Below are 17,530 nucleotides of genomic sequence, written 5' to 3'. Positions count from 1 at the left end.
CACTCGCACCGATGGCAGGGAGCTGCGCTCGGCGTGCTGCTTCGTTCTCGCATATACGGCGCAACAGCTAGAATCGGTCGGTCGATAATCGTCTGATTGCGGTTAGGTGAGGTGTGGAGCTGATAGCGGTGGTGGTGGTTGTGGTGGTGTTACCTTGGCGCAATAATGGCAACAATCTCGTGCTCGTGGTCTGATCGTCTACTCGCTCACTGATTCGTTGACTGCTTGCTGCTCATCGCTTACGGCAGCTGCTGCGTCGTTAATCTGTCTGGTTTGCTTTGCTTTGGTTTGTTGAACACGAAGTCTGCTCGCTGTGCTCAGTTCAAATTCAATTTTCATGGTGAGCGCTCGTTGGTGGTTTGTTGCGTTCTGTTTGTTGCACATTTCGGCTTGTGCTACCGTCGGTGGTTCGCTAGTTCGAGCAGAGTTGCTTTGGGTATTGCTTTAGCTTGTACCGCGAGAGTGGTGTAGGATGTCCGCGATTCGGGTTTAAATTGGCAAACGGTGGCAATTGAGCTCACCGAGGTTTAAACCGGAATTTACTGCATCGGCTGGGCTGTCGGTCGAGCAAGCTGTGTGCGATTACAATTATTTTTATTAACGCAGCCACAAAATTGAATCTTAATTGATTGGCATAATAAGCCAACAATAACAATATTAAATTTTTGTGATGAAAATATGTACATACGTGTGTACGTAAACATTTGCGTGCCCAAGGAGTATCAGCGACAATACAATTGTGAACCATTGTGAATATATCAACATATACAAATACATACATACATATATTACACACCGTTATTTGTGGATTTTGTGCATTAATATTTTCGACTGATGTGATTGAAATTGAAATTAATTGTGTGATTTTGTGCAAATTTAAAGCGGCAAACCCAAGCGACATTTTATGCAATAGTCACTGTGTGTTGTTGCTGTATGTATATTCGCGCATCAGCAGAGCTTTAGTACAGAATGGTTTTAGAGCAACAACTGCAGCAGCAACAACAAAACCTGCAACTGCAACGCATATCAACGCAAGGACGTTTAAGCCCGACGGCGGACACTGTCAGTGGTTCAGATAGTGTAGCGGTTAGTGGCGGTGGTAGTATAATTTCGTGTCCTGGAACAGTGGTCCGTTCAACAGCCAATTCGGCCACCATGCCGCCGGAAGGCTTACACCCAACGGCTGCATTGCAGTTGTACGCCGCTGCAGCACAGTTAGCGCCGGGTGGAGTGCGGGTACCTCCTTGGGGACCGTTTCTGCAATTCGGTGTACCGGGAGTGTTTGCCGGCGGCCCGTTTTTGGGTCGTCCACGTTTTGAGACTAATCCGCAGAATGCTGCCGCGGCCGCCGCGGCCTCACAAATGGCGGTCAATGCAAGTAATGCCTTTGCGAATTTAACAGGATTAAGTGTAGCGATGCGAAATGTGTCGGCTGTGCAAACGACTGCTGCTGCCGCTGTTGCAACAGTTGCCATTCAACATCGATTAATGATAGGAAATCGACAAAACTTGGCCGCAGGTCCACCCAGTGAAGGGTCAAATGAAGATGGAGGTGAGTTCTAAGACTATAATTACTCTATATAATTACTCCTCCATAGAAAATATACTGCTATTAACATGCTGAGGCTGATTTATAGGCTAACGATAATGCCATTTATAATGAAATGATTAAAATTCAGAATTTCTAATATTATTGAGAAGGGAATATCTTTATTTTAGGGGAGTCGGTTGGTATTGCTTAAAATAATGATCATATATTTAAGAGAAATAACTACAATAACATTATTTTAATTAAAAAAAAAAAACTTTTTTTGTTAAATTTTGGCATCAGCCTATTATTTACTTTTAAACGTCATTAAAAATTTTGTTATTTTAGTATAAGTAAAACATATTTAATTGCAAATCGCAATCGTATAAGATAATAAAGTTTATCAAAAAATAATATCACAATTCAGTCATAGCATGGTAATTTTAGACATTCAATTTTAAATTGACAGAAAATTAAATATAATGCCACGGATGTATTGTCATAATTATTCTTGCATTCTAAACTTCGATGAACTATGTCGTCTTTACGTCAGTTTAAAGCATACGCATATATGTAAAAGCTCATGAATGTCTTAAAGCTGACTTAGTTATAACAAGTTGGAGTTTTGAACACCAGAAGATCAATGCTTTAAAATATAAATTCAAGATTTTGTTTTCTAGCCTAGTTACCAGTCTATTTTATATCGTAAGCTAAATATTTTTTTGTCATAGCAAATACGTATTTTTTATAAAGCAAGAACTGACGAGATAAATATTACTACTATTTTTTAACCTAAAACTAGGGCGCAGAAGTGCACAACTGAACAGTTTCGATCCTCTGAAGGATTAAAGTGGACCGCAATATTGAATACTTGCTGTTTGTTTATTTATTAAAAATCTTTGATAAAAGCCCATTCTTTTAAAATATGGTCCGGTGGAAAAAATAATATCTCGTTTCTATATTGAATGTTGTGTTGATATCTGAAAAAATATGTAAACTCTTTATTATAATACATTTTCGGTATAACACTTATGACAATATTGGCAAAAGTGGTGTTAATAAATTTTTTAATGAAATTGTATTCCTCTAAACTATGTGTTTTGCTTAATAGTACGTAAGGGTTTATTGCATAAAATACCTAGGCGGTTACTTGTTTCTATTAGATGAATATCTACTTATACATATAATATAAAATATTAAAATAAGCAGTGATAATAACATTAATTATTTGCTCGTTTATTCGCTTTTCATAAGCACATGGCTTTTTGTAAGTCTCATCCATAAAACAAATAAAACATTAATCAATTAATGGTATGCATATTAAATAAATTAATATGAAAGAAAAATAATATTATTATACAATAGATTGTATGATTGTGTTTCTTTGCAAATGAATTCAATCCGACAACCTAATTGAATGATTTGATTTGTGTTTTTGAAATATAAAATGACCTCATTCTTTGAAATTTTCCGACTTATCGCCGCGATCAAACTAGGCAGTTCAATTATAGTTGATAGTTGCAATCAACAATTAATTTGTTTATTCACTGACATAGTTTCGCAATTTTAATCAATAAAAAAATAAAATTTATAAACATGTAAATTTATTTATTGTGGCACAATCAATAATAACTGATCTTATAGCGGGTTTTTATGAATGCCTGTTTTCTATTTTTACTTAATTAAATTGAAAATTTTTTCTAAAATATTAAACTTTAATGTAAATAGTGGAATCATCACAGAAAATACTAAATAATTGTAACTTCAGAATGTACTGTGTTATTCATACAGCGCTTCAGTCGTATTGTTTTGAAATGTACAGAGCTCCAAAAAGGCTTAGTTTATTCTGGAAATATAATTCCTTTCGTTCCAATGCCTACTACTGGGTCAATTGAAATCACCTTTTTCAAGACGGAATCTGCGTTACTTGCTTGAGCTGACTGATTCGATTTTAGATTCCTGAAATAATTTTGTTTACAATTAAAGCAATAAAATAATGTTTTTTAGTAACTTAAAGTGTACTTTAAGGAAAAAAAATTCAATAACATCTTTAATATAAATTAAATAATATATTATAACACCTAATAATAATTTCATAAAACCTTGGAATTGATTCACGGCTGAAATATGAAATTGTGAGAATTTTTGTATGAATTAATAAATAATGATACAAATTGTGTATATCACATTTATAGCGTTTTCTTTTCTCAAAAAAACCAGCATGATAGGGTGCCTTTTTTTTGTTAATTTATCATGTAAAAAATGGAACACTTTCTAAGATGTAATGCAGCATATGATTATTGTTGAAAACGCTATTAGTATGTTTATAATATATATATTTAGTAGCATTGCAATGTATTCTCCTTTATATCTTAATATTTCAAAGTTTCCCGCAACTCAACAATCTGAGTGATAATAAAATTAATTAATATTTATGTTTATAACTTCATTTATATAAAACATGAAATTTGCATTTTGATTCGCTACATATTGTAAAGTAAACTATTCAGGTCGACTTCAAAGTTCCCAAAGTATATAGGAAGTAGGCGTGATTGTGAACCGATTTGTCCTATTTTCACAACATATCATTGGGTGTTTTCTGGTGTTTTATCTTACTGAATTAAAGCATTTTTAGTTGTTTTCAACATAACCTTTGTATGGGAGGTGGGCGTGGTTATAATACGATATCCTCCATTTTTAGACTATATAAGGAAATGCCTGAAAAAGACTCCCAAGAATTTTGTTGATATAGCTTTAATAGTTTACGAGATATGTACAAAAAACTTATTAGGGGGCGGGGCCATGCCCACTTTCCTAAAACAATTACATCCAGATATGCCCCTTCCTAGAACAATCCTTTTGATTAATTTTTATTTCCATAGCTTTATTTATGGCTCAGTTATGACACTTTATGTGTTTTCGGTTTTCGCCATTTTATGGACGTGGCAGTGATCCGATTTTGCTCATTTTCGAAAGCAACCTTCCTATGGTGCCAAGAAACAAGTGTTCCAAGTTTCATCAAGATATCTTAATTTTTACTCAAGTTACAGCTTGCACAGACGGACGGACGGACAGACAGACATCAGATTTGAACTCCACTCTTCACCCTGATCACTTTGCTATATATAACCCTACATCTAACTCGTTTAGTTTTGGGTGTTACAAACAACCGTTATGTGAACAAAACTATAATACTCTCTTTAGCAACTTTGTTGCGAGAGTAAAATAAACTAAGTTCGGGTGTAACCGAACATTTTATACACTCCCAAGTTATTTATTTATTGTTATTAAACCACCTTACATTATATCCAAGATTATGCATTCAAATCATTTCGCGAAGATTTCTCACATATTAACCGATAAGTACGGTATATGTTTAGAATCAATGAAAGTTTTTATACTTGGTATATCAGGGCTACAGGAAGTATTGACCCGATTTGCCCAATTTTAGCACAAAGGCATACTGGAAGAAGAATCAGATCTCCTTTCAATTTCTTTATAATATCCGAGACTTTAAGGATATTATATTTTCCGTAAAAAATAGGGCACAAGTACTGAGGCCATATGTTCGGTATCTGGGGCCTTGAAATGTTATTTCGGTGATTTTAAGATGGGCGATGTCACAATAGAAACGCAATATTTGCGCAAAGTTTTGTCCGATATCTTCACTGGTGCTTAATTTATAGATTGCTAAGTGAACGAATCAGATGGGCTTCAAAATTGTGGTATAAGGAAAGTAAAGGGTGATTTTTTAAGAGCTTGATAACTTTTTAAAAAAAAAAAACGCATAAAATTTGCAAAATCTCATCGGTTCTTTATTTGAAACGTTAGATTGGTTCATGACATTTACTTTTTGAAGATAATTTCATTTAAATGTTGACCGCGGCTGCGTCTTAGGTGGTCCATTCGGAAAGTCCAATTTTGGGCAACTTTTTCGAGCATTTCGGCCGGAATAGCCCGAATTTCTTCGGAAATGTTGTCTTCCAAAGCTGGAATAGTTGCTGGCTTATTTCTGTAGACTTTAGACTTGACGTAGCCCCACAAAAAATAGTCTAAAGGCGTTAAATCGCATGATCTTGGTGGCCAACTTACGGGTCCATTTCTTGAGATGAATTGTTCTCCGAAGTTTTCCCTCAAAATGGCCATAGAATCGCGAGCTGTGTGGCATGTAGCGCCATCTTGTTGAAACCACATGTCAACCAAGTTCAGTTCTTCCATTTTTGGCAACAAAAAGTTTGTTAGCATCGAACGATAGCGATCGCCATTCACCGTAACGTTGCGTCCAACAGCATCTTTGAAAAAATACGGTCCAATGATTCCACCAGCGTACAAACCACACCAAACAGTGCATTTTTCGGGATGCATGGCCAGTTCTTGAACGGCTTCTGGTTGCTCTTCACCCCAAATGCGGCAATTTTGCTTATTTACGTAGCCATTCAACCAGAAATGAGCCTCATCGCTGAACAAAATTTGTCGATAAAAACATTTCGAACCGAACACTGATTTTGGTAATAAAATTCAATGATTTGCAAGCGTTGCTCGTTAGTAAGTCTATTCATGATGAAATGTCAAAGCATACTGAGCATCTTTCTCTTTGACACCATGTCTGAAATCCCACGTGATCTGTCAAATACTAATGCATGAAAATCCTAACCTCAAAAAAATCACCCGTTAGCTTGGTTGTAAATCGTTAAACTCTTTACCAGTTTCTTAGATATATATCTAAATGAAACGACTCTTGAGAGTGTGGTTGATAAAGCTTTAGTAGTTTACGATATATGTACAAAAAAACTTAGTAAAGGGCGTGGCAACGCCCACCATAAAAATTACATCTTAATATGGCTCTTTCTAGTGCAATCCATTGTACCAAATTTTATTTTTATAACTTTATTTATGGCTAACCCTGATCATTTATATATATATAACCCCAGATCTAACTATTTTATTCCTAGGTGACACAAACAGCCGTTATGTGAACAAAACCGTAATACTCTGTGCAACATGTTGCGAGAGTATAATAAATGGATAAGAAAGAGTTCTAACTGATTAAAGATTGTAAATTTAGTTGAGATACACTAAAACACATCTATAACAGCTTGTAAATTTAATAATATATCAGAATTCTTAATTATAAGATCCTTCTCTGTGCATCCCTAAACTGATCCCTCCCATCTATGTGTCGATATATAACGAGTATTAGCTCAAGAATGATAGAAGAGTAGATTGCGACACTGGTTTACAGTTAACTGTTTTGTATTTTCATTTCCTGTGCCGTAACGTCACTCTCGTTAGAAATACTCCAGCAAAACAATCACTTGAAAGAAAAAATGTCAAAGTGCGCGGTAGTACAAAACAATAAAACCAAGATAAACAGTCGAAGTGAAGGGTGTGCTTGTGTAAAGTATGTAATGCCGGAATGTAATATCTATAGTGCAAAAAATCGTTTGTAAAGACTTTTTCACTTTTTCAATCAACAAAAAAGCTGCCGAAAAATTCCTAATTTTTAGTAATGAAACACACAATTTTTATTATAAATATACATTATTATATCCGACGATTTTAGAAATCTAGTTCAATATGAAATTTTACCTATATATTATTTAATTTCTTTCACTATGTTTTATATTTTCGCGTCGCCTATTCTCATTCTGACTCGAGTGACGTCATTGTGTCGGAATCTTGTCTTCTATCATTCTTGGGTTAGGTTAGGTTCAGAAGCTCCAAAGATCGCAAAGATGACTCATATATATCGCAGAAAGGAACCCAAAAGAACAACGGAGTCCCAACTCGTTCCCAGCATGGCGTAACAGGAAAAGTTATACAAATACTAAAAATAAACAATATAAACATATTCGAGCTTTGAAGAAATATTCTAAATTAATTTGTATTTTTATTTGGGTGCCTTTACAGTCTATGCATAGTGTTCTTCTTCGGTTTAAACAAATGAATCAATGCATTGGATTTAGTTTAATATCATTAATATTCAAATTTAATTAAAACCTCTAACATACTTGATATATTGAATATGCCACTATCTCTCCACTACACAAATCAAAACAGAACGTAAACATATTAGTTTTCCTGTATTTATCTATACAAATTTGATCAACAGTAAATACACGAATATACATATCTACACATGTATACATGTATGCAATCATAAGCCAATTTCTAAATTTATTTACGATATTTTATGCGTAGGTTTTTTGCCTACGAACATATTGAGGATATTAATTTGATCAGCCTGAGAGATAATGAATTTATAATTTGTAAATTAACAGTTTTCTGCCGCAAACCGCCCTGAAAGGGTGTCTATTATAACCATTTATACTATTTGCTTTTGGCTGCAGTTCGCTTTTCGCATGGGCTCTTTGCAACGAGTCATACGCAAAAATACTCCAAGTCACCATAAACTCATTAATCATTTTCGAGAAAAGGGAAATAAAAGTGAAGAAAAAGTGTAGCTTCGTGCCTCCGCTACCCGTTTTTTCCCGTTTTCGACGTCGCTTGCATTTATTCATGCCTACGCACTGGAGCGTGTTGCCGGCTAGCGACGCCACAAGCCACAACCTACCAGCGCACCAGCAATTCACATGTCAATGCGACATAAGAGTTGGCCGTAAGCAGTACAATGCATAAACTAGTTGTCACTCTTCTTTCGAATAAAATGTCGTTCGAATGCTGAAAGGTTTGTATTGTGTTTTGACTTGTCCATTTCGTGTTCTGAATATCATTGCCTTCGATTTAATTCACTTTTGTCATACTCGACCGATGGGCGGAGCTTAAAGTGCGCACAAGACATTTTTGTTTATATGTATTCCTGTCGTCGTTATATAAGTACATATGTATGTAAGTGTGTAGATCTCCTTAAGTTCAATTCATCATTGTGTAGTTGTTCTGCTGACGTCGGATGTACGTTGGAGGGGGAAAAGTCGTGCAGGAAATGAAATGTGTCATAAGTTGATCGTTTTCATTCATCATTCATCATTTTCTTTTTGGAAATTATATTCATAGATTTTATATTTGAAGATATTATTTCATGGTACCCTTTTTTATAATTAATATTCGCACATTCGTTCCAGCAGAATCAAATGGTATTTAAGTAGATATATTCTTCGTCAAACAATAACAATTGTCAAAAATAAATATAATATATACATACATACATATACGTGTATGTATTATGCACAATGTACTATATATGTATGTACATAGGTATATACGGTGTCGGACAAAACATAATGCGACTAAACATATTGGAATAATGATCGTTGTTTATTCTATAGCATAACCGTTATTTTTAATTATATCATTGCATCTATTTGGCATATAAGCTATAATATTGTTAATAAATTCCTGTGGAAAGCTTAATCAGGTTTGTTTTACAGCTCTAAGCAATTTGTTTTGTCTCCATTCACATCTACTCTATCTATCCTTATATATATCATCTCCCAGAGATACTCAATAGGATTGAGATCGGCGATTGAGCTGGCAACTTTAGGACATTAATATTTTGTGCTACGACCCAATTTTCCACAAGTTCCGAGATTTTCTTTGGCTGGTTGTCGTGTTGAAATGACCACAAAAGTGACGAATTCCACTTGGCATGGAGAAGCATCAGGCTATCAAGGATATCCTTGTATATGAATGGATCCATAATACATTTGACTCCATATAGAGGAGTAACACCAACCCCGGAAAACTTCCCTATACCATAATGCCACCTAAACATGCTTACCCGTACTTTGTAAGTATCGGGATGTAACCGCTTATTTTTTGGTCGGCCAACACTTCTCATTATGTCTGAGTATTTCAAATTAAATATTAATTTATGAGAAAAAATTATTGTTTTCCATCATTTCACTGACCAGTTATTGTGTTGCCCAACAAATCATAACCTTCTTAGTCGATTTTTTCTTGAATTAATTGGTTTTGGCTGCTCTATAACTTTATAGTCCAATTGCTCACGCTCTTCTTTGTACAGTACGGGTGCTAACTGTCATATTTATGTCTTTAACCCTGTTTGCCGCTGACTTATTAGGAAACTTTTTTAGTTCTCTAAGTATTTTTAAATCGTCATGTCGTGTTGCAGCTTTGGGTCGTCCTCATGGTGCATTTTCACAGATCCACTTTCCCAAAATTTCTTTATAATGAAGCTTACTGTTGATTTATTGACATAAAACTTGTTACAAACGTCTTTAGGTGAAAAATTATTCTTGTAGCCTTAAATAATTATTATTTTTTAATAGAACTGAATGTGTATTTCCAACCATGGCTACATTTTATTATTAATTTCTTCAAAACAAGTAGAATTTTAATTTAGTCTCTACTTTTAAAATGATGCTGATTTTTTAATGCAATTGTTAAATTTGCTTTTAGAATGCAAAATCGTTATAAAATAACGTGATTTTCGTCGACTATCATTATAAACTGCGACCAGTCCAATATGCTTTGTCGCGGAATATTTGAATATTGGGTACTTGTAATTTCTTTCATATAAAATTTAAAATATTAAAAGAAAAACAAGTTTTATTATTGTTTAACTAAGTAAACGATTTATCTTTATATTGAAGTACTTTTTTATATCGGAAATTACAATTTGGCAATTTACGAGATATTTTTAGCTTCTATGGCTATCAGTCCAATATTATTTGTCCGACACTGTATGTACATATATTTGAAGTTTTGTAGCTTTCGTAATATCACATAACATAACCCATAAAACAAACAAAGAAAATATAAGTTCGAAGTAAAAAACGCCAGTAAGTTGATTTTCTAATTTCCGATGAAAATGCTGCTTCTTAACATCAACCTTATGCATATGTATGTATGCTGCATTACTTCTTTGAATGAGTTCCATTTTTTACATGATAAAAGAACAAAACAATGTCTTCCTATTATGCTGGTCAACTCTCACTCACAATTTGAAATTTCGAGTACAGGGCAGATTAATGTTATCAACACGCAATTTCGAATTTTTTCGATTGCCACTCAGCATACAATGGTAAACCATACTCTCTCAACCGCAAAACAAAATACACACTAATACGAGTATGTCTTTTAAAATCACTAAGACTTTAAAATTTGTTATATTTATCATCCGCCCCATATCTTTTAGCGATGTGAGCGCCAATTTATTAATCCACTTCGATATACATACATACACATATGTTTACATGTGAAACGCGAAAATTCGTTATGATAAAACTATTTTAAAAGTTTTGAACTTATTTTCTCTTTTGCATTAGATATTATTAGTTTTAGGCTTTCCAAGATGGTGATGGGTTTAATACTTCAGAGAGAGAGCTTACAATAGTTATTTGAACCGAAATATAGTTGTTCCTATTTCGTTACATACATATAAGTACATATATACACATGCATGTATGTTTGCTTATAAATGTATGTACATATATACTCTTATTCATTCCATTAATTTGCTTTTATTGTATTTAATTTTCGATGGCGCTTCGCTTTCGATTTAAATTTCGATGTGCAGCAGAACTTAATAATAACTTGGGCCCATGCATGCTTCGAAACTTCTGACAAAGCGTTATATAAATTTTACAGGATTCAATCGAGTAACCAACATGGAACGGTAATAAATATCAATTATCCTGTTTGCCGAAAATTATGGCTTAATAACTACAAAAGTATGTTTGGGTATATGCTACAAATACGCGTACACATAGTAACACATGCATGTGCCTATTACCATACCTAACTTACCAAGTTTTACTGGAAATGCGTGCATAGCCTGGCTCCGTATTGAAAATAATGTTGTATTCATATACATAGCCTATGTTGGAGAACCATGCTGGGCAACTTAATATACTTTACTTTGTCACTACACGCTCCGTTGTAACTGCTTTTCATTGGCATGATTTTATAGTTTCTAATTAAAAGCTTTAACGCGAGTTAAAACACTAGTTTTACATTTCTTGAATTCATTTATAGCCTTTTAAATGCGAAATTACTATTTTTAGCATAATTAACGAACACGGGCTTTATTTATTATGTCAAATAATTGCTAAAAATACTTCTACTATGTATTATTAAAAACCAATTAAGATATGTTTCAGTGTCTATTACCATAAATAATACTGCCTACAATATGGGTATGTACATACATAAATACATATATATGTATGTATGTATGTAAGCATATACTTTGCACCTTGCAGAGCGTTCGCGTGCATTCCGTTATTAAATTGTTTCAATCCAATGGGCCAAACACGATTCCCTACTACAACGAGGCGTACAATAAATAGCCCTAAGTTGTAATTGGCCGGCTAACGCAACAACAACTGAAGCACTACAGCATAGGCTGCCACAGTGGCCAAGCTGGTGCGGTGCGGCGGAATGGGCGGTGACAGTACCAGCATTTAATTTGAATTATTAAGGTCTGAATGCACATTTCGCTGCAATAAAATACATGCACAGCGAGGAATTAATACTATTCACTTTACGCCCTTTGGTGGCAAGGCCTTCCTTAATGTGTTTATCTCATTCGCCTCCCATGATTTTCATATAAATGCATATGGGATTGTGTGTGTGAATTGAATGTGAATTTATGCTTAAAAACAAAGCTGCTCATACACATACATATGTACATATGCTTATGCTTTCATATGTGCAAAAGAACGTTACGCAACATTTTTCGTGTTTCAATTGAATTCCCTATACATTACAACTATGTGCAGTCGAATAAATCTCAAAATATAATTTCGCTATTTGACCCCCACCCACGCAGGCACAATAGGCATATGCAAATTATGTGACTTCGACCCGTTTATAGACACTCATTTGGGAATTTTCTCAATTACACACATGGACATAAAGGAATAACTCGTCTGCATATATTCGTATGTAAATATGTACATTCGAATAAATTGCCCAGGCTACTTTTGCGTTTGCTGTGGATGTGGTTGATAATTGAAATATATGAGCATAATTATAATTTGGAATGAAAATGTATGTCCACCTTCCCTAGTTTGTGCGTAACTTTACGTTGACCCATCTTATTTAACTAAATTCAGGCAAGTTCTAATGTGAGTTAAATATAATCCAACCGGGTTATAAATGTGGATGTTGGTACTGGTGGAACATTTTGAGCAGAAAAATACCAATTCAGTAATAGACAAATCATAATATTTTTGCTTCTGTCCTTAGAAAAATTATTTAATTAGATAAGTTTCGAAATATTTATTATACTCTCGCAACAAAGTTGCTAAATAGAGCATATAAAGAGCTATAACTAAGACATAAATTAACCTATGAAAATTTGGTAAAAAGGATCGTTCTAAGGAGGGGCATATTTGGATGTATTTTTTTGGGAAAGTGTCTCGTAAAGAACTGAAGCTATATCAACAAATCTCTCAGGAGTCGTTTTCTTCAGGCACTCTCTTATACAGTCCAAAAATGGAGGAAATCGGATATTGACCATACCCTCCTCCCATACAATGGTTATGTTGAAAACTGCTAAAAATTATTTAATGCAGTAAGAAAAACCACCAGGAACTTAATTTTAAAATTTCATTATAAAATTGGTACAGAATGGTCTTTCTGGCTTCTCAATAATCTGTTATGAAAATAGTCCAAATCGGTTCACAATCACGCCTACTTCCCATAAACCAGAACTTTGAAGTCGATCAGAATCGTTTACTTTACAATATATAAAAAACACTAGTGAAGACATCGGAACAGAACTGTGCACAAATACTGCAATTATAGTGTGACATGACCCTTCTAAAAATCGAACCGAAATCGGACCATGAGTATTCAAGGCTCCATATATCGAACATGAAGACCTCAGGGCTTCGAATAAATTGTTTACCGAAAATACAGTCTCTAAGATATTTAGAAAAAATTCAGAGGGAATATTTTTCTTCTAATAATATGACTCCGTGCTAAAAATTAGTCAAATCTGATCATAACTTCCCCTAGCTCCCATATACCTAATATTAGGGTTTCCAACTTTCGATGGGCTTTATACCATATATGTGACGAAATTATGTGTTCTATTAATAAAAATAAATAAATAAATTGCGAAAGTATAAGATGTTCGGTTACACCTGAGCTTAGCCCTTCCTTACTTGTTTATATTTTTATTACAACTATTTTTTTCGAGCCATGGCACAAATTTTACCTAAAAAAAATCAACGAAAATACCAATTTAAATATTATCTCTCTTCCTTTGTTCATTAACTAGATTTATCCATGTACTATCGCAATATTTTTGGTTTATTGATATTGGATAGATGCAGTTTGCTCTCTATGGCAAGAACTTTTTTGGACACATCACGGGAGATGAGGTACCAATGGCTGAGTTTTGACTGTTTAAACATGTATCTTTGATATGCTTAATTGTTTAAATTAAATATATGACTGTATCTATTCAAAAAAATTGTAAAAGTACCCTTGTTTGCAAACATCTGAAACCCATCTAACACCTTAAAATCTGTAAAACAAAACTCGGTAGCATTGAAAAGTCAATATCCATTCATTGAATTTATATTGTTGAGCAGATATTCGAGCAACGCAGACAGCCATTGTCAGTTTTGCATAATCTCTGTAAATTCGGTTAATTGATTAGAAAAAAATCAAAAATATATACTCGAACGTTGTTACAAAGCCCAAGTTAAATAAATTTATGTTCTTTTAAAAATTTTAGGCTTTCCCGGTGATGGTGATGAGGATAGTAATGCTGCGAAACGAAGACGATCTCGCACTAACTTCAATTCGTGGCAGCTGGAGGAACTGGAGCGTGCATTCTCTGCAAGCCATTATCCCGACATTTTCATGCGTGAAGCACTGGCCATGAGACTGGACTTGAAAGAGAGCAGAGTTGCGGTGAGTTCTGTTTTACCTACGAACATATTTATTTCAAGAGCATTAACAGAACATCTCCCGGAATTTAATTGAAACTTGAAAAATACATATGTAGATACGGTAACCAATAGTAAATTAGAGTAGAAGTAAAACAGAGTTTTCATAAAAACAACACAAAATTACCTAAGCGCGTTTCCTTAACTCGATGGAAATGCTGTCTGTTTATATTTCAAAATTATACATATGCTGCATTACCTCTTTGAATGTGTTCCATTTTTTACATGACAAAAGAACAAAAAATAGAAAAAAATGTCTATTACGCTGGTGAATCCTCACTAAATATATATACTTTAGTAGAACAAAATTACAGTAGATTCTGTCTAATTAGTTAATAACAACTTTTGCTGGCTAAATTAAAAATATACTAGAGCTCAATTTAAATATAAAAAGTACGATATTATTGCATTTGAAATTTCTGAAATGAAACGCTTTGTTCCAGATAGGTATGGTTCCAGAACCGAAGAGCAAAAGTGCGAAAACGTGAGCACACCAAAAAAGGACCTGGACGACCTGCACATAACGCTCAACCTCAAACCTGCTCCGGAGAACCGATTCCGCCAAGCGAACTGAAAGCCAAAGAAAGGTAATTTAAAAGAAATACTAATGAAAGCTACATTGAAGCAATATCCAGAGAACAACAACTAAACCAACGTATGTTTCTAAAATCTTAGGGCTCGACGAAGAAAAAAACTGGCAAAAGCGATTGATCGACAAGCGAGAAAGTTACAGGCCAAAGGCATCACGGTCGATCTCGAAGCACTTAAAGCCGAATACATATCACAACACAAAGCTAACGGCACCTTCTCCGACTCTGATCTGGAAGACGACGGCATACAAATAGACGTAGTGGGCGGCACAGACAGTGACGACGATGGCGACGATTGTTCATTTCGAAGCCCCCGAGCAAATAGTTTACTGCCGGGTAGCTTCTCACCAAGCAGTAGTCAAAATGGCATAGAGAGTCCAGTGTCCAATGGGGAGCGCAACACCGAGGACGACAGCAACGCCACAGACAGTTGCGGAAAAACATCTTTCATTTTTCCTACAGCAAGTACCGGCATATCGAATTTACGTTTAAATCTAACGAATTCCAATACACCCGCCCATGAATATCAACAACAACACCAGCAAAATCAACATAATCAAATCCATCAAAATCACAATAGTAATCAACATCAAACATCACCGATTAGCATCCGGCGGAACAATCCATTTAGCATAGAGTCGCTGCTGTTCAACAACACGTGAGATTTATTGAGATGGTTAAATGGTTGAATGCAGAGGCAAAAAAGTTGTTGTACGCTTTCTCGCAAGCCATTGCTTGCGCCCACTTTACCCATCCACAGCAGATACGCGTTAACACAAACACATACAGGGTGCGCATCCGCCAGGCCACTGTAGCTGTACCATATAAATAAATGAATAAATAACTAAATATTAAGTATGTATGTATATCATTAATGAATAGTTAAAGAATGTACCATTAATGAACTCAACTAATATACGAAATTGTTCAGCAGCTAAGCGAGTACATACATACTCGTATGTAGGAGTGTATGTACTAGTACTTACATACATACATACATAAATATCCACAGTGAATAATGCTAATGCAACCAGAACCAATTGCGCAATATTAGTATAATTGATGTACCATTATGAGTAGTAATTTACATATTTTTTTCAAAAAAAAAAAATTATGCAGAGTGTATAATGCCAATTCAATAATTTACCAAAATGTATGACATTATGTGATTTGTGGCATTAACTCGTGGGTTTCCAGCAGTTCAATTCTGTATATATATATATATATATATATATATATATATATATATATTACATATAAGTTACCAAACTATTCTTACCTGCGTACATATAGTCAATTGGCTAAAAATTTAGCTAAAATGTCTTGCACCGCTCAGAGGCCGATGACTTCAAAAGGCACTAATGATCCTGCATCGCTTCTCTCTATCAATGTTTGAGTTAAAAATTTCACGACAATAACTTCTAGAAAAGACAGGAGCTTTACGGAACAGGCATGCTGAAATTTTTGCTAAATTTTATTATACATTAAAGTCTATTTTCAGAAGTTCACACTGATATCAAAAATTATACAGTATGCAGGTGTGCTTCTTGTATCTCCTTTATTAAGCCCATATTTGAGTTTTGAACTGCGTCGAAAAACTACCAACAAAACAATTCAGCACATTTAGTAAGTCGCTGCTTTCTAGTTGCCTACACTTACCATATATTTGTTTGAACAATTTTAGTAAAATGGTCATGTATGTACATATTTAGATGAGTACGAGTATGCGTTTGAATGCGTGAACAGGGCTTTGAATATATTAGAAATCTAGTTTTAAGTGCAATACAAATACGCATACATACATACATACATATGTATTTTAGAGTATAGCATATAAACGCATAATTTTATGTTTCTGTACATATTTATGTATGTTTGAGTTAATGTCTGATGTTTTAATACCTCTTTAGCGTTTTAATATTTCGTTCGCTTTAATTTCGCTTTTGTCTCCTTGATACTGAATCGGTTGTATATATGTATTTGCTATTAATGTTACTGTAAAATAATTTAAATTTAATTTAAAGAAAATATAAATAAATAGTATGTCCTATTAAATGCAAAAATACCATGTAACTATTTCCACGGAAAATTCAATTCTTTATAAATGTTAGGAATTTCTAGGTAAGTTCTACATTGCTTATGATGATGATGATGATGTGCCGTCGGTTGTCAAAACGGAAAGTACTACTTCTTTTAAAAACAGGATAAATACATTTTCTTGTTTTTAACTAAGAATGCAGTCTTAGTGCTAATATACACAATTTTGAGATAGTTTCCTAGTAAAGAAGCTTTAAATGTGAGTATCCGTTTCAAAACGGGATATTTTTACTCGCATATGGTCAATTAAAAGTACTGAGAAAAGACTGGATTCTAAAAGTTATAAAAAGTTAAAAAACTAGTTCGTGGTTCAAACGCTGTCAAATTGAAGGCCTATAAAAACTGGTACAACGTCCGCCGAAAGAATGCAAAAATAAACATATTTCAAATATAAAAGTCAATGTAACATCACAGAACTAGCTCAAGCA

At 34.2% G+C, this 17,530-nt stretch overlaps 1 protein-coding gene across 1 annotated transcript; it reads left to right on the top strand.

Annotated features, from left to right (window-relative positions):
- Window positions 1-228: 228 nt before the first annotated feature.
- On the top strand, window positions 229-17,289 carry LOC105215390 (homeobox protein unc-4). Its single transcript, XM_011189280.3, has 4 exons — window positions 229-1,552; window positions 14,202-14,380; window positions 14,863-15,002; window positions 15,091-17,289. Exons 1-4 carry the CDS (start codon window positions 970-972, stop codon window positions 15,665-15,667), a joined length of 1,479 nt encoding a protein of 492 aa, XP_011187582.1. The 5' UTR covers window positions 229-969; the 3' UTR covers window positions 15,668-17,289.
- The last annotated feature ends 241 nt before the right edge of the window (window positions 17,290-17,530 follow it).

This window comes from Zeugodacus cucurbitae, chromosome 5, assembly GCF_028554725.1.
Source record: "Zeugodacus cucurbitae isolate PBARC_wt_2022May chromosome 5, idZeuCucr1.2, whole genome shotgun sequence".
Classification (NCBI taxonomy): Eukaryota; Metazoa; Arthropoda; class Insecta; order Diptera; family Tephritidae; genus Zeugodacus; species Zeugodacus cucurbitae.
Note: the sequence above shows the minus strand (reverse complement) of the source record. Positions and strands in the feature narration are given on the sequence as shown.